This window comes from Ctenopharyngodon idella, chromosome 15 (assembly GCF_019924925.1).
Source record: "Ctenopharyngodon idella isolate HZGC_01 chromosome 15, HZGC01, whole genome shotgun sequence".
NCBI lineage: Eukaryota > Metazoa > Chordata > Actinopteri > Cypriniformes > Xenocyprididae > Ctenopharyngodon > Ctenopharyngodon idella.
In genome coordinates, this window is record NC_067234.1 from 15,004,114 (window position 1) to 15,026,291 (window position 22,178).

Here is a 22,178-nt window from a genome sequence, read left to right on the forward strand (position 1 = left end):
ACTAATACATTATTAAAATCTTGTTAACATGAGTTAATGTACTGTGAACTAACATGAACAAACAATGAATAACTGCATTTTCATAAATTAACGTTAACAAAGATTAGTAAATACAGTAACAAATGTATTGTTCATGTTAGTTAATACTAATGTTAACAAATGAACCTTATTGTAAAGTGTTACCGATAAATTATATCTCAAATTAAACTTTTTTAAACGTTAACTTTAAATGAAAATATATTTTTTAATATATTATATCATATATAAGTTTATTATCTGCATTCAGATTTAGCATTTTCCTTCAGGTCAATCCTATGTTCATAATAAAAAAATCTGTTTAAATGTCCGATGTATTATCTTGTCCTTTTAACAGTTAAGGGGTTTTCCCGTGACTGACAGCGCTAGTCAAAGCATTTGTCAGTTGCGTCTTGTTCCGTGTTCACAACAATTCAGTCTTTTCAATGTAAAAGTCTTCACTACTGACTGACACACTCATAAAGACAGTCTTTGCCGCCCTCTAATGGCGTAATAATGTAACTTCTGTTGCTGTTCACGGTCAGGGACTATTTTTTCCGGCAGAAGGAAGGCTTTTAGTGAAAGTTTACTTCATGAAAGTTGCATTGATACATATTTTTGGCTTTAATATTTGTATTGAGTGGTAACAGTTTTATAAAAGCAATAAGGTACTCGAGGCTAGTACTGTGTCACGGCTGAAGGGGTTGCAGGCACTCCGCTTCATGACTTATTCACGATACAGCACAGCCTCTCGTACCTTATTGCTTACATATTATATTATATTATATTATATTATATTTTTGAAAGAAGTCTGTTATGCTCACCAAGGCTGCATCTATTTGATCAAAAATGCAGTAAAAACTGTAATATTTTAAATTCTACAAAAATTTACAGTATATGTTGTTTATTTGTTATTTATTTGAAAAAAATAAAAAAAAGTCTGTTATGCTCACTAAGGCTGTATCTATTTGATCAAAAATGCTGTAAAACTGTAATATTGTACTTTTATTTATTTATTTATTTATTAAATACAAAATATTTATTTATTTGTTTTTGAAAGAAGTCTGTTATGCTCACCAAGACTTCATGTAAAAATGCAGTTAAAACTGTAATATTGTAAATTTTTGTCCAATTTTAAAAATTATTTATTTATGTTTTTCGAAAGAAGTCTCTTATCAAGGCTGCATCTATGTGATCAGAAATGTAGTGTAAACTGTTATGTTGTAATTTTTTTCACTGTAAAACCTGAGAAGTTACGGTAACTCAAACCATTTGAGGAGACCGATTGCCTTAAACCATTTAAGTTTTAAAACCAATAAGTACTGTAAACTCATATATATTAACTCATATAGTCAATCATTAGAGTAAACTCAACTTAAAGATTTTAAGTTTATTTCACTCATTCAGTTTTAATTCAGGTAACAACTATATAGCTTCTTAAATGGTTTGAGGAAACCGATTGCCTTAAATGGTTTAAGTTCATCAAACTCAAAGTAATAAAGTTACATAAGAATAAACAAAAACTAACATTGGTACAAAGCAATTATGACAGAACAGGGGATTCATGTATTATTGTTTATGTATTTATTTGATTAGCTTTTAGTTAATTAGTTATGAAAGCTATTAAAGCATAACCTACGCTATACAAATGTAATTTCTCTGAAAATATTATTTAAAAGAAATCAGAAACCATGGAGTAAGTTCAAATTTCTTTTAAATATGTTGTGGTCAGCCGTAGACATAAGCTACTAGATTAAATTAATTTCTGTAACTTAAATCATTAGAGTTTAAAATAGCGTATTATTTCTAGTAACTTATTCGGATTGAGTTCTGCTTAATGTTATTCATTTTTGAGTTCACATAATAAATATTTGTTAAGTTGGATTAACTTTTAAAAAATTGTAAGTAAAATTAACTTATTTCATTTAGCGATTTTCACTGTTAGGTTTTACAGTGATATAATTTTTATTTTTGTGACATTCCGCTGCTCTGTGTGAGTTGTGACGACATCTCTTTGTTATTTCAGCCGACATTTACTCTTTGGCTTTAGTGGCTTTTTGGGCTTTTGTCTTTCCCTTTCTGCGTCCAACTGTTTGAGGATGAATTTGTGTGTTTGTGTGGGTCTGTGATTACAGCACCACACAGAATTACTTCATGCGTACATTTTAATCTATCTCAACAAACAACTCCATAAAAGTGTGCAGTTTCACATTCATATCATGCTGGGTTTCTTTATGAAAAGCAGTCAAGCTGTAATAATGCTTAGGCTAATGTGTTCAGCTCTAAGCAGGCTAGGAAATGCAGACCACAAGATTTCATGTGCAGGACCTGATGACTGGTCACAAATGAAGAGCGATGAGTCAGAAAGCATTCAATTTAAACTTATATGCTGTCAGCAGTGGAATCAATGAAGGATTTGAAGATAACACATTCAAAGGAATGCGCTTTGTGAATCTTGGCACAAAGAAATGTCTGGTTTCATGAATTTAATTTATTGAGCAGTATTACTGACTGGTGACGTCGCAGGCTTTGGGGGCATCTTTTGTGAACTTGCTTTGTGAGCAATCACTTCAATCAAAACTATGAATTTTCTTTTTCATTTCTGATGCTTTCATTTAAGGGCCATATTATATAGTTTGAATATTTTTTTTTTTTTAAATGACTATTTTTTTCAAAACATTTGATCAATGTTTGCACAGTAAAGAAACATGATAGGACATCACAGTCACTATTCCACCATATAAATGATGTTCCCTTTGAAACGTGATCCGGATTCCCATGTGTTTTCTTACGGCTGAGTTACATCAACCATCTCCACCAGAACTCCATCAGGACCCTTCATAGAGCTGCTCTGACAGTTAGCTCAACGTCATGAGCTCAGAGGATCTGATGTGTGACACGCAAACAACTAACCAGAATGAATGGGGCAGAGGGAACAATAAACTAATTTGTGTATCTGATCTCTTCCTTCCTCATCTGTCTTTTCCCTTGACCTTTATAGTTGTGACATTTTGACAGTTCAAAGGTAGAAAAGAGAGGAAATGCTGCAGGCAGAATTCTCCCATCGGAGTCTTTTCCCCAGAGAACTTGTGTCACGGAGCGCATGTGAACGTCTTGCAATGTGCTTTGCAGTGTATGCTACTCATTCTTTCTCTTCTAATTTGATTTCTCATGATCAGGCCCTTCATGGCAAATGCAGAAAAAACCCTATTAATTTGTAAATTGAGTTTTGACGTCCTTTATCCAACTTAGTAATTAAATTGTATTTCATCTTACGGTAACACTGTTCCATCATTAATGAATAACTACACAGGAACAAATGAGTAACGCAATATTAACATTCTAGTAACTACTATTAACTAACAAGAACCTCAGATTAATGAATTAATAAATAATACCGCTCAGTGGAATGAGGTTTTGCTATTAGCTAATAAGTAACTACTATTTTTTTATACCTCCCAGAGGACTTCTCATTTGAAAACATACTAACAAGTGTTACCCATCTTGCTACTGTCATGTAGATGATGTTTAAAATCAATTTGTACAAATGTTTATGATTTTAATGAACATAAAATTACATCTGCATCCTAACTCAAGCTACTGTCAATTGTGCATTTCTAAGAGACAAAACGTGTAATAATAATTTGTGAAACCTGTTTGGCTAGTGTTTGTCATGTTATGATGGTAAACAGTTGTCTGATGATAAAACCCATAGACTGAAGAAAAAAAAAATGGACGACGCACCTCCACTCTCTTCCATTGTAGAAAAGTGAAGTCACTGAAATCGAGTCCCCCACATGTATCATATCTCCTTTAGGACCCAGGCAGTAATGGCTAATCAAAAGTTGTTATCGTGATGTCTTGATGATATTTATTATGTGATGATATTTATTACATTAAGTGTACAAACAACATGCTCGAATATAAAATGAATGCCTATGTATTGCATAATAAAACAAACTGGAAACAGATATTGGAAGCAAAAAACATACCTAATATAATATAGCCTAAGCTAGCAGGCTAATCGAGTAGATGTATGCTATGCTAGTACATAAGATAACTAAAAAACAGTAAGAACAAAAAATGCTTCATTTCACAACCTATAGCTTCAGTTATATACTAGTATATGAACCATGTAATTTAAAAGACATTAAAGGTGGGTTATCCATTTTTTCAACTACACTGTTTGGAAGTTAGTCAGGCCGATACCAACAACAAACATCTAACCAATCAGCAATAGGGGGCGTATGACGGTCATGGAGACAGAATGAGTGAGGGAGGGAGGGAGATTTGAAAAAAAAAAAAAAACAGAAAGAGAAATGATGAGACACAATACAAAAGAGCTCAAAAGAATATCACTGGAATGAAGGTTAATGACTGGGCAAGCGCTTTAGGACCCACGTTGATATTAGAAAAGCTTTCCAGCGCTGGAGAGAGCTAAGCGGGAAGGTCTGAAAACAGACGCGGAGGCTGCTTTGATTCCACTTCACGTGTGAGTAACACTGGGTTTGAGTGTCTGGAGCTGATGTGCTGTTGGCGACTAACAACAAACTCTTGTTTGTATTACTCTTGTGTACTGTATGTTCATTTTTTGTGCTTCCTTGTCGTTCGTTCATCATCTGCGCTTTATTTTTCGTGAAGCATTTTGTTTTGCGCGTCAGCTGTGATAAACAGACATCCACTCGCATTGTGTGTGTAACAGTGGCTAGCTAGTGAGAGCTGTGCAAGTAAAGCACTGCACACTGATGACCGCTAGAGAATGCGGTGTTTAGAGTCATTGATAGTGCACTCGCCTTGCATGCCAGCAGTGATGGGCCGGGGTTCGAGACTGACTTAACTGATTGGTTACAACTTTCACTCAGGAGCAAACATCTGCCTTTAAACTTGAAAGAAATAAAGTTTTGACATTTATACTGATAATTATCGATAGTGACTTATATGAAAAATGTTATTATGATAATTGTACTGGCCATATCACCCAGCCCAATTTTATGCTACCAAAATAACCATGTCAGGAATATGATGTGCCATTTCTCCCCACACAAAAGATTTATTTTATGTATTCTGTAAATCGACATTAACAATCATTATAATATCAAGAGCAATAATCAACAATAATGATTTTCCCATAGTACTGCAGCGCTACCCTGTAATGATCTCCAATTATTTTTCTTTTGAATTTTTTCATTTATAAACCTGTTACTTTATAGGGTATACTATATTTGTATATATATATATATATATATATATATATATATATATATATATATATCTAAACATGTAATTTATCACAGTTGTAAGGTGCTGGAAAAGCTTGAAAATGCTTGAAATGTGCTTAAATTTGACTTTAGAAAAGGTGTAAGAACGCTGCATTTGTAACCCTCAGAAAGAAAAAAAATATTTTTTATTGTCGCCCAACCCTAATTTTAACATAAAATAATGTTAATTTTTACCCTCCCCACAAATTGATTTCTGAAAGCTGCTTAATTTACAGGCATCACAATGTACACAACCCAAAAGCAGTCAGGATTACATTTTCATCAACCTCAGATGCATACTGCTGAATATATTCTTTTTAAGCATTTATTTCATATTTGAAGACATGAACCAGCATGTCAGCCTTTTAGAAAACATACTAGTAAGGTTTGACTGTTCCTGGAGAGTTATTCCTACACCAGATTTGATCAAACAGTGGCTTCAGGCATGCAAAAATCCAACCAGCCTGGACTGTTTGCGCTTTCTTCTTTTATCACCTCAAACCAGGCGAAGACACAAGCTTCCTGGAATCCTGCTTGACAAATGTATACATGATAAAATAGATAGAGCACCTGCTCTTCCCTGGAGAGATCTCCATCGCTACCTGCTTCCTTCTCACACCATAACTCTCAGTAAATAGGACATCAGCACTGTTTATTTCCAGTGTGTTCATACAGCCAACAAAAGTGTACAGTGAGAAAAAAAAATAGCTAAAGTCTGATTTGTGCTACCCATAACCATGGCAACCGAGCATCTCTGAACCCCAACTAGCCAGAAAGTGGTTGATAGGAAGGGAAAGCTCAGAGGACTTTTTTTTTTTTTTTTTTTTTTTCCCAGATGTTGTTCTTTTATACGTCAGATTCTTTTATTTTAAAATAAAATTCCCTGTTAGAAATGTACAAATATACAGTTTTTAAGACAATATTGCTGACATAGAAAGTATAGATGTATAAAATTAATGTTGATATAATAGCGCAGGTCATTCAGTATGATGGATACTGAATGGTTTTAGACTCTGGTATCTTGTCATATTTTGAAACATTAATCAGATCTCTTCTGAAACTCAGAAGACTCCATTTTGCTCTCAATTTAGCATTATTGAAACAACTGAGATATTAAAAAGGTTTCATTTATGATTTTGCTCTCCTACGGGAGAGTGACATAGCAGGATCTGATTAAAGTGCCTCTGATCGTTGTGTTTGCTAATCATAAACTCCTCGCTCCAGTCACGTCTGCATTGCCAGGCTTGAGGATATCAGCTCTTGAGTGGATCATTTCATAGGCTATATGGTCAAAGCTGTTAAGTTAACAGTCATGAACTCATATGAACATTTCATGAACCTGTCTCTCATATATTATGCATGCAGATGAATATTGGTTACCGATCTGGCATACTTAATGCTGCTTAATGGGCAATCTTTATAATATAGTGGTCATTTTTAATGGCTCTTTATAGGTGTGTAAATGCTGACTGTGCCTGTGAAATTGCATATCAGCTGATTCATTTGCAGATAAATTGAGGCTGTGATATTCATTTTCACTTTCCAGCTCAGGCTAAACACATTCATGATTTTTAGTGTTCCTGTGACAATTAAAGGCATAGGTTAAAAATCATATACCTATCTAGTAATGACACTTTAAAAAAAAGGAAATGGAAAACAAAAGGAAATTTCCTTTTGTGTTCAGTGAACAAAATCAAATGTATACACAAATGTTGAAAATTTTGGGGTCAGTACAATTTTTAATGAATTTTACTGTAAGTATGCATTAAAGTGATCAAAAGTGACAGTAAAGACATTTATGTGGTTACAAAAAAAATTCCTTTAAATGAACTTTTGAACTTTCTATTCAACAAAGAATCCTGAAAAAAAAAAAAAAATGTAACACAGCTTCCACAAAATGGCAAAACAAAAGCAGCACAACTATTTTCAACATTGATAATAATACAAAATGTTTCTTGAGCATTAAATCAGCATATTAGAATGATTTCTCAAGCTTCATGTGACACTGTTGACTGGAAATTAAGCTTCATATACATATTTTTTTTTAAAATATATTCAAATTAATAAAAATAGTTATTTCAAATTGTAATAATATTTCATAATATTACTGTTTTTAACTGTAGTTTTGATCAAATAAATCAGCCTTGGTGAGCATAAGAGACTTTTACCAAAAACATTTGAAAAGCTTACCAACCCTAAATGTTTGTACTTGTTCGAGTAAATTTAATGAATTTTAATGTTTGGTTTTTAATTTTTATTTAGTTTAAATCAGCCAATTCAGGGGCCGTTTACACGACACAGCTTTCAACTAAAAACTTTTTATGTGCTTTGGCTGTTCGTTTACATTGCAACGTTTTGGGGGCCTGAAAATGTTTTGCGGTACAAAAACATGAATTTGTGAAAACATTGACGTCAAGTGCATGGATGTTACGTGCTCAGTCTACAGGCGCGTAGTGTTTCTTTACAAAGTTACGTCGCCAACTACTGGCCTGGCAGCATAACACAGCGTTTTCAGTCGTTTTCGTGGATACGTGTGGACAGGGATCATTTTGACAAAGTTGTTGTCTGTACGTGAAAAACGCAAAGGAAAAACTTTTCCGTTTTCATCACATCGTTATTGTGTAAACGTGCCCTAATTCTTTTATCATGTGCACTGTCACTGTTTCCAATTGCAGTCCTGTTCCTCATTTTTGTCTTTTGTCATTTTCCTGTTTTTTTGACATTAGATCTCGAACCTGAAGACTGCGAGGGATTTTCTCTGAAATAGGAAAGCATGAAGCGCTTTGCTTAACTTTATCCAGAGAAGGAATGCCAGCAGTTTGAAGTGGGGGATTTGTTGGGGCTCTTCAGAAGCTGAAGTCTTTGTAACTGTGGTGGATATAGTTTAGAGTTATATACGTATAGAATTATCCCTACCATAGTGAAAACAATATAAATATGGCATACAAGAACATAAAAATGAGGTTAAATTATTATAATAATCATAAGAATAAGAGCTCGTAATTATCCACAGATCCCACATATTAAAACGAATTGCTTAATTACTTAATTACAAAAATGCTGACTGATTTCCTTTCTGTTAGCATAAACAAGACAAATACATTCAAGTAGTAAAATGATTATGTATTTTGTTGATGAATTGTCATGATGTACAATTACAGATATTTCACAAGCTTCAAGAAAAAAAAAAAATCAAGTTTAATCTGCAAATAAAATACTTCATGCCAAGTTAAACATTTCCTATCTTATCAGATCAGAGACAGGTTATGCTTGCGATGCTATCAGCAAAAGCTCTGCAACTTCTGTTGAGTCTGGAAGCCTAACAATCAGCAGACAGTGTGTAGACTTTAAATGAAATACATGTTTTTGAGCCAGTGCATGATTTGCATGCCATTTTAATGTTTTCACCGTGCCATATGCATTGAAGTGTCTGGGACAATAATCATAGAGTTTTCCTTGTTTAAAAAATGTATGTGCCTTGTGTTCTCTTTTCAGAAAAGTGCAGATAACTGAACAAAGACTTTTTGTTACACTTTCTGAAAGAATGAGTTTAAGGGCGAATTGAATTGCATGTGTGTAATTTGCCATTTAAGTAGTGATGGGTCATCAACTAGTTGATTGGCTGACTGCTTGACTTTGCTATTAGAATTTTTAGCTGCTGTTTAGCTGTTTTTACCTGCTTAGAAAAGTTGCATTTCCAAAGCATTGCCACTATTGGGTCAGTCATTTTTCCTAAGTCATCTATATTTTATCCTTACATTTCACTATGACAGCCTTGGTTGCACTTTATGTGGCCATTAATTCAGCATTTACCAAATGTGCACTAAGATTATACACTATCTCAAGTCCACCTCCCTGTACCAATGTGGCCTTTAAATGAGCTTTCTAAAAAGTGTGATCATTTAAGCAAAGCTCATAAAACTCAAATGTTGACTCATAAATGTCTGCTTTGACCATAATGTTTAATTATCTTTCTCTGCCCCACTTCGTTTTTGCTTTGAGTGCCAAATCAGCGGATTCTAGATTGAGCAGTTCTTATATCTACTTCCATTCCTAGCTATTTTTCAGAGAGAAATGGGACCAACAAACTAACATTGTGTTTAAGGTACTTTTTTCAAGAGTTATCAGTTCTCTATGTGACCATTTACATTGGGTGAAATTGTAAAATATATATATTTAAATATATTATATTTTAAAATATAAAATATTTTTGAAAAATATTAATACTTTTAACGGCAAGGATGCCATTAAATTAATCCAAAGTGACAGTAAAGACATTTATATACTTTATATTTACTGTATGTTATAAAAGATTTGTATTTCTATCCCTTTGAACCTACTATTCATCAAAGAATCCTGAAAAAAATGTATTCACAAAAATATGAAGCAGTTGTTTTCAATATTGATAGTAATAATAAATGTTTCTTGAGCAGTAAACCAGCATTTTTGAAGGATCATGTGACACTGAAAACTGGATGCTAAAAAGTCAGCTTTGCCATCATCACATGAATAAATTACAATTAAAATGTATTAAAAATAGAAAACAGTTCATTTAAATTGTAATAATATTTCACAATATTATTATTTTTACTGTATTTTTGATTAAATGCAGTCTTGGTGAGCATAAGAGACTTCTTTCAAATGCTTAAAAAAATCATAAATATTCGTAACTTTTTGACCAGTATGAAATAATTTTCATTAATCATGATCATTTTGTGTTCAACAGCTCAGTACTTAAGGGTAGGGCTGGGACAATACATTGAATCTCGATTCGCGATACAAAGCAATTCTGATATTTTCCGATGTATCGCGATTCTCTCTTGAATCGATTCTGAGCTTAGTTTTTAAACAGCAGATGGCACTATGTGCTTTAGAAACATTTGTACACTGCCTGCTTCCGGTTCCTTTACACACACCACTTAAACCTAAAATAATCATTCATAAAGTTCAAAAAGGTTGAAGCGAATTATTGAAATCTCGCATCATAAAAGCATTCTGAGCCACGTATATTTAACCACTTACATGACTCAGCTGAACGCACGAGTACTGTCCAGCAGTCTTCTTCGTGAGCGTTTGAGACCGTGTGGCTAAAAACTAGCCTAGATCGCCATCTACTGTTAAAACTAAGCTCAGAATCGATTAGACAGAGAAAATATCAGGATCCATCCAGATTCATTGTACCAATTGAGAATCAATAGCCGCTTTTCCACTGTCGGGCCAGTGCGAGCCAGGGCTTTCAACGGGCCAGGCTAGGCTAATAGCCTCGGACTTGTAGCACTAAACCCAAAATCACGCCGCATTTCCACCGTCGGGCCAGAAGCTCCGCAGGGCTTCATTAAAACCCTCCCGTAACAAGCCTCTCTGGAACAACGTCACACAAACCCGTCATTTCACCAACAAATGGAAGTTTTATCAGACAAATAATCAAAGAATTCACAGGAAACTAGTGAGATTGTAAAGCGAACATGATAAAAGCGGCATTTTGTTGTTTACATAAAGATTTAAACCCAAGCATCGATGTTTTACCACATTTTTATAATAATAAGTGATAAATTGATCATAATTAATTAATTTGTGTCAAGATTAAACATTAGTCACAGAAATAAAGTGGTATTTACTGTTATTTCACAAAGAAAGAGGACGCACGCATCGTTATTTATTCAGTCGCGTCTGTTTCTGTTTATTTGTAGTCACAGGACAGTATGTTTACATCACATTTAGAAAGAATGGTCATTCCTATAAATTTTTCACCAAAAATACAACCAGAGGAGCTTTAGCATCCTCTCTAGTGACAGTCCCAACAGTTAGGCCTATATTTTCAGTCAGAGAAATGGAGGAAGCTCCTGAAAAGATTTGCTTTATTTTATGAAATATGTGGAGCTAAATGGATCAGACAGTCCAGTAGGAGACAAAACATACTGACAGATAAAATAAATGTGTGATAGCCTTTGGATTTGATTTGTCTGATTCGTCGTATTTACCAGGTTTACTATGGTAATAGCGCGCATTTCTGTGGTGATCAGAATCCACATCGGATCACAAACAGAAGTTATTTCAAACACTCGCTGCTGTACGAAAGTGAGTTTTGTGCTAAAATGATTTTAAAAGTCTGTAATGCTTATGTTATCTGGTTATGAAATCATCCGTGGCACCGGCGCTGCCGTTTCCCGACTCTCCTAACTCAGATAAACTCCGCCTTTGTTCGTAATCACTCCCTCAAGCCCGAGCTGGCCTGCTTTGGACCAAGGTATTCGGCGGGCCAAAAAACCCTGGCCGTTGACCCAGACGAAGCCCCAACGAGGCACGATCGAGCCCCGGAAGTGACAGTGGAAACGCGACTGGCCCTGGCACGCACTAGCACACCCGCTTTAGGCCCGACAGTGGAAACGCAGCTAATGTATCGTCCCAGCCCTACTTAAAGGTAGGGTAAGCAATTTCAGAGAGGCTAGCAATAGCAAGCTAGCTTTGAAAGCATAAGATCCCACCCTCCCTTCAGATCCTCTTCAAAGCCACGCCTCCTCCAAAACACAATGCACACAGCACAGTCTGCAAAGCGTCACGAGACGAGAAACGGTGTAAAATTACCTCATGTCCCAAAGCACATAACATTACAATAATAATGAACGTAAACAGCTTACAGAGCTTTTACTTGTAGCACCTGACTGCTGCAGATTAATTTCTGCGTTGATTGTGTTGACATAGAAACACATAAATCCGAGTCTGAGGACATGAACAGCTCTGGGTAGAACGTCAACGGTTGCCATCTTTTATTATGGTTTTGACACGCCGTGAAAGCAGCATAAGATTGTTGTTTTGGTTCAGGAGGAACTGTAAAAGGCAGCTGCTGTTTGTTTGTGGTGCTCTGTAACTGTCTGTCTATTACTCTGCATATGATTGGAACATTTTTGGTCCTGAGGCTTCCACAGGACATATATGTTTTAATATTTAGACCACTTCTATTATTGATTGCTATCAGGATGTGGAGAGACTTTCAGCCAGTATAAAAAAGTGTTCATAAAAAATTGCCTACCCTACCTTTAAATGTAAAGATTTGGGTTCTCATTTGAGGACAAATGTAGTTCAAGCACTAATGACCCTAATATTTGCACTTATAGCAAATAAATGGTTGTTTCATTAAAATATTTCAATTAGTGTCCAGACATTTTAGTTGAGTGTTTTGAGCTGTAGTGACTCCTAATCGGTAATTTCAATGCAAATTAACACAGATTACCTGTTCACTGTGAGTGATTCCTGTTTGGCCTGAGAGGGAGCGCTTTCTTTTACCATGAGTATCTAATCTTTGATTTTGTGCCTCTATTTACCTCTTGTCGCACAATGGATGCAAATTACTTCTGGGATCTGAGCATGCAATTAAACACCTCACTTCAGAGTGTGACGAGCTCTGTGATTAAAAGAGAGGCTGTGTGGAACGGGCAGGCCCTGTCTGCCAATACTTTTACACTGGTTATAACTTGATGAAGATGTTGAATGTTTCACAGTTTAGTGATAACAGAAAACAAGAACTACTGTGTTAATTTAAGACAATTATTTTATGTCTTGGTAAATGCTATCATTAGTCTTGTAGATAATGTACATAACTTCTTGGCTAGTGTTAGACAAAACAACCATCTTCAATCCAACATGCAGTGCACACACTAGCAGGAAGGAAATATCCCATTTTTTTAAAAGGAAAAGCCATGCTGCAGTGGATATTTTTTACTTATTCAGAAGATTGATTTTAGCCATTAAAAGCAAATTAGTTTTTATGATTCTGTACTTGATTCTGTGACTACAATTCTGTGTAATGTAGGAATGAAAATCTCTAGTGTCTCACTGATATGCTGTTACACTTCACTGAGTTTTCTTTAAAACGGAAATAAATCTATGGAAGTCTTATTAGAGCAGTGAGACAATTGGTTGAATGATTATGGGACACTGTTAATTCCAAATTGGAAAGCAAATTAAGTTTAATCAAAATAGACTGGGCTAAATTTGTGATCATTTATAGATTGATGTGCAGTGTATTTCATGTCGATCTTTTTAATAAATTAAGTGGTCACATAAAGTCCAAAGAGGGATATTATAAAATGACTAACTGTCAAACTTTCCAGTTTTTTGTTTTTAGCCATTTTTTTAAATCTTTTTAAAATCCTCTCAGCATAAAACTTTTAAATAAGCAAAACTGTTATTGGTGTGCCTCAGGGTTCAGCTTTGGGGCCAGATGTGTTTTCAGCTGAGACTTCAGAGAAACTTTTTTTTTTTTTTTTTTTTTTCTGTTCACTCTTCATACTAATTAGTTTTTAGGAAGCAGACAGATGCAGCATACCTTCCTGTCATAATGATGCATTTAGTCTGACATTAAAGCAGGACCTTGTTCTATTGTTTTTGGAGAATAATGCTCATTTGCTCCATTGTTTTACAGCAGATAGTAGAAGTTTGTGTGCTACTTCTCACAATATGGTCCTTTTAAAGTGTTTGTTGGAGGTTTCCTTTTATCATATGCATGTTTAATATGTCTTTTTTGCTATTATAATTGATTTAACATGCTGTGCATTGCTGTGCTCTATAATTGTTGCTGCTGTCTTCTTTACTGTCAGTCATTGCACACATTAGGATGTTATAAAAGGCTAAGAAAACTGACTGATGGACGTTTTCATAAATGAATCGCCTGTCATTTTTTCCAGAGATGAGACACTGTTTATCGCTTCCTCCACTGCCTCTCGTCATGCTGTTTCGGTCCATTAGAGAGTATAGCTCTAACACATCCTTGCAAACCACTCCTCAAATAAAGGCTGCAAAAATAATGTGAGGTTGTCATGACGCCCAACAGCTGTTCAGTTCAGAAATAAATACAGTAGACAGGAGTCTGTCAGTCAAATCAAAGCAGCAGGACAATTACATAGCTAGCTCATTTAAAGTAGTGGATCTGAGCTGGTTTTGTTTCAGGACGTAGAACACTGACAATTTTGGTTTGTAAATATTTCTTGAATTTTAATGGTTTCATGCTCTTGGAAGCCAATAATTCACCTTATAAAACATATTCATACATACAAATCATGTTTATCCTCACTTCAAGTGAACCCTTATTTAATTTGTAAATTTGTGGCATAATATTGAGTTTATTTAAAAGGACTTACTTACTTATAAGCTGACAAAAAATAGGGGATTTATAAATCAATTTATGTTGCTATCCTAACATGGTTATTGCCCATTTATTATTTGAATTTAGTGTATTTTTGTTGAGAACCAATATCTAAGGGATCTGAGGCGCGACAAGAGTTAATTCGCGCCTGCCAACAAGAATTCCCAACAAGTTAGACTGAATTGTCGACTCTCGATAATGTTGTAAAATAAGCCACAAGAAGCAGGGGTCTATTTTCCACATGTGTGCATCGCTGCTCTCTGAAGAGCGTGCCTGGAGTCTTCCCATGTGCCCAAGACAAGTCTTGAAATCTTCAATTTCATGCTTGCTTAGTCCTTGGAACACAATTATTGATTGGTGTTTATAATTCCCTAATGTTGATTGTTATGACCGGAAAACGACTGGAAGGATTTTGTTGTTGAAACATCTGCTTTTTTAAAGCCTATGTAACTTTTTTGTTCAAAATTACATACATAATCTTTTTTTCATGTTTTTGTCTTACTTTTATTCACTATGGTAAGCCTATTTTAAGTGTTTATATTTTAGACCCGCTGGGATGAGAAAGGTTGAGTAGCTAAATCTCAATCTACTGGGGAATCACTCGTTTATAAAAAAAGAAGCTGAACAGAGGAGAGTTTGTTGGCAAAAGAGGACGCGATAGAGCTTGTAATAAAACAAGAATCAACATTGGTTTGGCTTTTTGGGATTTGAAATGTAAAAGGGACACAGAGATGCCGTTTTTGTTACTCAACATGTAAGGTATTTTAATGAACAGATAAATTGCTATATGTAGCTCTCTAACAGAGTTCATTGTAAAGCATTATCTATTGTGCAGGGTCATATTCATTAGCACAGTCTTTGGTGGAAGAATCTTTAATTGAACCACAGCCAAAACAATGTTCTTCTGCAAAATGCATGCAGTTTTGTTTTTTAATTGCTAAAGTGCCAAAAGTTACATAGTGTACCTTTAAGCTATTTGTTGTCACAATGCTTTCATTTTCATTTGTCTGACGTCAAACAGACACCGAAGCTCTAGTATAAAAAGCACCCTTTGTTGTTAGGGGTTCAAACGTGTAGCGCTGAAACCTACTTTTGCGAACTAGTCCTAGGTTTTTGACCCGATCAGAACCAAATCAGTGCAGAAATGTTCTCTGTAGTCTGATTATCAATAATTAAAAAAAAAAAAAAACCGTTGAAATTTTGATTCACGGTCGCTAAGGGCCGCCAAAACGTATGAGGGCGGAGCCTCTTTTACTAAAATGGCTATAACTCATGAATGAAATGAGATATTTGCACCAAACTCGGTATACATGTGTAGGGGCTCAATCTTTGGTCACGATAAAAAAATTGTGTCGATTGGACACTAAGTGGTGCTATAACTTGAAAACAGCTGTAACTATGCAACTGTTAGTCTGATCGACTTGTAATTTGGCATGCAGTGGTCCAAAGGGGCATGATAGTTGGACACTGGTGTATCTCAAAAAACATGGCCGCCATCGGCCAATGAAGTTTGAACACCTGTTAGACAAGGTTAACGGAGGCCAATCGGAACGAAACTCGGTGGGCATGTTCGACTCATGGCTCTAGAGGTCTGTAAGAACTTTGAAAGAAATCGGCCACTGGTTGGCGCTAACGAGTTTTGCGCCTCTGTAATCACGTGGTGTTTCACACATGTACACAATATGCATATCATTTGATAGATCTACTCATTCTGAACAACTTTGCCTCAAGAACAAATGCTGTCATTCAAACCGTTTATTAATTATTCGCGAATATGTGAAAAACCTACTTTTGCGAACTAGTCCGCATGCAGCATATGACTCTACAGAAGCATGACAACTTTTATGAAGATCGTACCATAGGTGCCGCTATAACTGTTAAAAAGCTTTAAAAACCATATATTTTCAATGGTAAATTGCCTGTTTTGACTGAAAATGGTCTGTTCCTTCTATGATTTAAGTGGTTACATGCTTGCTAAATAAAAATTAACATCCTTTTACGCATATGTGCCTAAAGGCCTTAAGTGCTTGAACCCCGGTAAATGCTACTTGCAGCTTTAATTACTTATTGCTTTTTCCCTTCTGTTTTTTTCTCTTCTCCTTATTTTTACCCCTCCTTTCTGCTCCAGCTGGTTGGTGGTGAGTTTGACCTGGAGATGAACTTCATCATCCAGGATGCCGAGGCCATCATCTGCATGTTGGAGCTCCTGGAACACTGTGAAGTCACGTGCCAGGCGGAAATCTGGAGCATGTTCACCGCCATACTGCGCAAGAGTGTCCGAAACCTGCAGACCAGCACTGAGGTTGGCCTCATTCAAAGGCTATTGCTCAAAATGAGCTCTGTGGATGACATGATCGCAGGTGAGTGGGCTCGACCTGACCCCAGAGTTAGAATTGACCTCTTGTAAAACCCATTTCTTCTTGAAGCTCTATAAACGGTTCAGCTCTGAAATGAAAGACTTGCAACAATACAGTCAGAACTGTCATGCTCATGTTTTTGAGAAGGGTAATTTTGCAGATTACCACTGAAAAATTACTGAAATTTCAGTCCGTTCCTTGAAAGAGAAACATTTTATATAGCTCCGAAGTCTTAAAGTAGTGCTTGAGTTATATGAACTACTTTGATGGTGTTTTGTTATTTTTGGAGCTCGACAACTGTGGTCACTATTAACTGTCATTTAATACTGTTCAAAATATCACATTTTTGGACACAATTGTGAGTAATTAATGACACAAGTTTTTAGGTCAGCTATTTATTTAGGTTGAACATTTTCCTTTGTCACTCTAAAAGAAGCAGTAAAAATGTTTCCATACCACAAACAAGCATGCTGATCATCATTGGCAACAACTTTATTTATTTATTTTTGGTTAAAAGGTCAAAGATAACACTCTTAAATCTGCTTTGAACAGCACATGCAAGATATGGGCAATGTCTTGTGGATTTATATTTTTTTTAGATGTCCGAGAGCGGTTCGAATTGCTGTGAGTGAAAGAAATGTGGATTAAACTGCAATCTTTTCAGCAGTGGAATTCATCATAGGCAGAAGAGGAACCAAGAGAAAAATCTCATTAGTTGCACCCTCTCATAATGAGATTGAGTGGCAGTTTAGAGCAATATTAAATTTTAGTTGCCGTTTATGAATGAAGAAGAATGTTTTTGTATTCATTCCGTCTATAATTCATGGCCAGCATCTTCCTCTGTCTGCATAAATGGCATTTTTCACAATCAGAATCTTTTAAGAAGCAGAGGCTGTGAATTGCCTCATGGAAGGTTTCAGCATAGTAGTGTTTAACCTGAAATGAAAGTCAACTGTAGGTTTTTATATATATATATATATATATATATATATATATATATATATATATATATACCTTTGATGGCAAAGCTTAATTTTCAACATCCATTACTCTGATTTTCAGTGTCACATTATCATTCATAAATGTGTTGATTTGGTGCTTAAGAAATATATACTTGATCTGCACATTGTGAAAATTTGTAAACACAGTAAAACCTCCAGTGTTAAATGAACACTGCCAGTGTTTATATAATCCACACCGGATTATATAAACACCGGGTGACACTGGAAGTGTTCATTTAACATTGGATGTTTTGCTGTGCATATATATATATATATATATATATATATCGCTTTCAGAATGGAAGCCTTGTATGCCCAAAACCAGTACTTTTCAGGAAATGGAGAAAAAAAAAAAAAAAAAAAAAAACCAACAACAAAAAAAACCAGCCACTTCTTTATTTACCTTGCATTGCAAACAAGCAGAGATGCTCCAAGATATGTGCAACACTTCATTCAAGATAGAGGTGAGGCAGAGATATAAGCTTTGACCAACAGTTCGAGGAGCCAATGCACTGTAAAAAATTATTTTCATGATTTGTTATCATAACATTTTTTCTTTTGTCAAATCAACTTAATAATAACTTAATTAATGTGGTTCAGATAACATAATATTTTGAGTTTCTGTCAATCGCCTCCATTGTATTAACTAATTTCAATGAAATCAAAATTTTAAGGCAACCAGGTAACTTACTTTTTTAAGTTAAACCAACAATCCTTTTTTACAGTGTGGAGTTATGAGGTTTAGTCACAAGCACTTTTTAATACATTTAATTGGTTAAATATTTGTAAAACCCACAGACAGACGTAAAGGGTGACCAGCAGTAATGATTTATGAAAAAAATAAAAATTACAAAATATGGAGATACAAGGTCCATCTGATAGCGACGATATATAATTATTATTAAAACATTCAGTTCACTACACTACAATTGTAGTGTTCCAACTTTTTCCTACTTGAATATCCAGTTTTGCTCTAAAATGTTATTTTATGGAAGTAACATTTGTTACAAATGCTGTTTAATGTTGACTTTAACCTGGAACCTTTTATTAAGGAAGAGCTAGCTCCATTTTAGACATTTAAAAGTCTGACTCCCTGGTATGTAATCACTCTGTTTAATTTAATAGTTCAGTTATCTTAAAGGCACAGTATGTAAGTTTCGCCGCAAGAGGTCGCTTATTAAAAACAATAACAAAGGCGTAGCTTGATGAATGAGTGTGGAATCATGGGAGTTGTTGTCTTCACCTCCACAGCTGATGGAGAGCAATCCGACGTGACTCAGGCAGAAATCATGTTCATGGATGAGCTAGTGTATTAAAGTTTTATTAACGTTACTGTGGTAAGGAAGCCAGACAGGTCCGAGAGCCTAGGACATTTTACGTTGCTTTTTTTATTATGCTTAAAAGCCGCAGTCGCCCGCTGCTGCTCCTTTCGTTTATTTTACGATTAAAGTATTTTACGATCTACCTCCTCCTTCCCTGATCTTGAATTTTGTTACAGTTATGTTTGATCACTTAAATTCACATTATTTTATTTCATTCTAATGAAATAACCGCAAGTGCTGAATTATTACTCATACAGGTCAGTTTTTTGACAAATTAAAATGGTGGGGTAATGCATCATACTAAAAATAGGTTTGAGTGTATTAAAAATTATGTTATAATGCTATATAAACAAGAGTTTCAGACAATAACACTAACCGTGTTGAGCTATATAACAATGATTAGATTTCTCTGGATATATAACATTGTTCTAGTGGTTTTTGGATATTTGAATCCAAACATCTTACATATTGTGCCTTTAAACCTTGTTATGTTTAACTAAGTTACATTATTTTGACCAATGAAAGTTCCCCAAGGGCTTGCCGGCTTATGCTACCAGACTCAGGAAAGGTGCTTTCTGGGGGTCTGTTTGATCCTCCTGCACGTCTTACTGTGAAATTGCTATTTTGCACTGTGTTATAATACAATGTATTGTGTAAGCTGCACACCTGTGCCCCAGGGAATCCTACCGTTTACATCCACACTGTGCACACTTCAGTAATTCAGAACTAACGTCTTTTTGTCTCTGTTTTTTTTGTTTTCTATCATGAACAGACTTGCTGGTGGATATGCTGGGAGTTCTGGCCAGCTACAGTATCACCGTCAAAGAACTCAAATTGCTCTTCAGCATGCTGAGAGGAGAAGGAGGATTGTGGGTAAGCCACTGAATATGAGTGAAAACTCATGTAGGGCTCTGGGGATCCAAGGGGTTGTTAGCTTCACCGCTTTTGGAGATCGTTTTGGAGCCTTTTTAAATCTCTGGAGCAATCAACCACAGAGCAGATCAGGCCTGCCCAGGTATCGATTCACTGTTCTCTCGAGTGAGGGATATTGACAGAACATCAACTGCTAGCAGACACCACAGTGAGGATGTTGTCACAATAGCTTTATGTTTTTGGATAGAGTGAAGTACCCCTTATGGAGAAAAAAGAGAGACTTGTGTGAGGACTTGGGCTTTAATAAGACAATTAGTTACGAGACACGAAAATAAAATGTTTTGATCAGCAGTGTTTTTATTAGCTTGCCAAAACAGGTGAGAATATGACAGACTGGATCGAAGTTCTTAAATCAAAACTGATTTAGAGAGGCAAAGCATTAAATTTAAAATGGAGCATTTCAGAGGTTCTTGCTGAGAAGGTCCTGTGGGAGTTCAGTTATTGTGATTTGCGTTTTCCTCAAGTCGCTTATCTTACCTCTCACGTACTTCTGTCTTCCACAGCCAAGACATGCAGTCAAACTGCTCTCAGTTCTCACTCAAATGGCACAGAGACACGGACCCGACACTTTCTTCAACTTCCCTGGCCGAAGTGCAGCTGTGAGTGACCCCGCCTTTTTTTTCCGCATAATGCAAATTTGCATCTCCTTTTAATTTCCTTTGTCGTGAAGTTAAATTAAGTTATTTTCATGATATGGATGATAACTGACAAAATAATTTTAAAACTCCGTTTTGTCTAAATAAATAAATAAATATAAAAAACTAAAATAGTTTTAAATGCTAAACATAAATTAAATTTCACAAAGCAAATATTTTTATTATGTACACTACTGTTCAAAATTTTGTGGTCAGTAAGATAAAGTAAATTTACAGTAAATACAGTAATATTGTGAAAGTATTAAAATTTAGAATAACTATTGTGTATTTATATTTTCAAATGTAATTTATTCCTGTGAAGGCAAAGCTGCATTTTTAGCATCACATTCAGTGTCACATGATTCTTCAGAAATCATTCTGATATGCTGATTTGATGCTCAAGAAAAAAATTTACCCCAAATATTTTTTTATTTTTTTTCTAATATTTGCCAATAAATAATATGGCACTTGTGTGTGTGTGTGTGTGTGTGTGTGTATATATATATATATATATATATATATATATTAGGGGTGGAACGGTTCAGATTTCTCATGGTTTGGTTTGTATCACGGTTTTAGTGTCACGGTTTTGGTACAGTTCAGTATGTGCTATGTTCAGTAAAAAATAGGAGAATTGTCAAATAAAGATAAAGAAAATAAAAACAAATAATCTAACTACAAGAAACAGCACAAATAAATACATGAGAGCTAAGATACAAATACAATAAACAATGCTTTACAGGTTTTTCAGGTATCTAACAGCTTTCAGGTACAGAAATTGAATAAAGTAATCAAATATAAAATAACACTTCATATAAACTTCTTTGAATAGTTAAATAAAGATAAATCATTATTGAATTTACAAAAGCTATTCAGTCAAGAGTGATTTCTTCGTCTTTTGTCGTTTGATTAACATTAAAACACATAGAGCAGGAATATTAGACTGCTGTCCCTTTAAGACATAATTCAAAGATCCAGTACACTGATACTGATACACAAGCGTTGTCTGTCTCGTTTTTCTCTTAAGACATAACCTACTATGTTTGTTAGGATACTCGCTAAGATGGGCATGTTGACATATTTTTTGTGTGAATTTGTCCGTTTAGGTGCAAGACTTTAAATTTGCTCAAGAGTATCTGCGCGCTGTGACGCGGCTCTCCATGTACGCGCTTCGGATGAATACACACAAATCTCCTCACAGCGCGCGAGAGTTCTTTCGCGTCTTACGGTTGAATGTTTAAATTGGCAAGGTTTAAATGAGTTTAGTCTAAACACAGCAACGTGAGATGTTCAGGTCTCACCTGGGTGATAACGGCGTAAATGACTGTCATAGAGTATTCGGCACGTCATTGAACATTTGTTTACAATGAGTGACTGTTTTGTCCATCTTCTTTTGATCATCGCTGTTGTAACGTATTGGGAAACCAGAATGTGCATCCATCGACTGAAACATACATTAGCCGAATCCATCTGTCTGTTTACACGCTGTTGTTTTCAACAAATCACATTATAGAT

At 35.2% G+C, this 22,178-nt stretch overlaps 1 protein-coding gene across 6 annotated transcripts in view; it reads left to right on the forward strand.

The window, feature by feature from the left end:
* nbeab (neurobeachin b) overlaps nt 1–22,178 on the forward strand; it is a 339,752-nt gene that overhangs the window by 60,464 nt on the left and 257,110 nt on the right. For all 6 annotated transcript variants that reach the window (XM_051862246.1, XM_051862248.1, XM_051862249.1 and 3 more), the window contains exons 2-4: nt 16,544–16,775; nt 19,868–19,968; nt 20,532–20,627. In XM_051862246.1, coding sequence (XP_051718206.1) covers nt 16,544–16,775; nt 19,868–19,968; nt 20,532–20,627 — 429 coding nt within the window. The remainder of the gene's footprint in view (nt 1–16,543; nt 16,776–19,867; nt 19,969–20,531; nt 20,628–22,178) is intronic.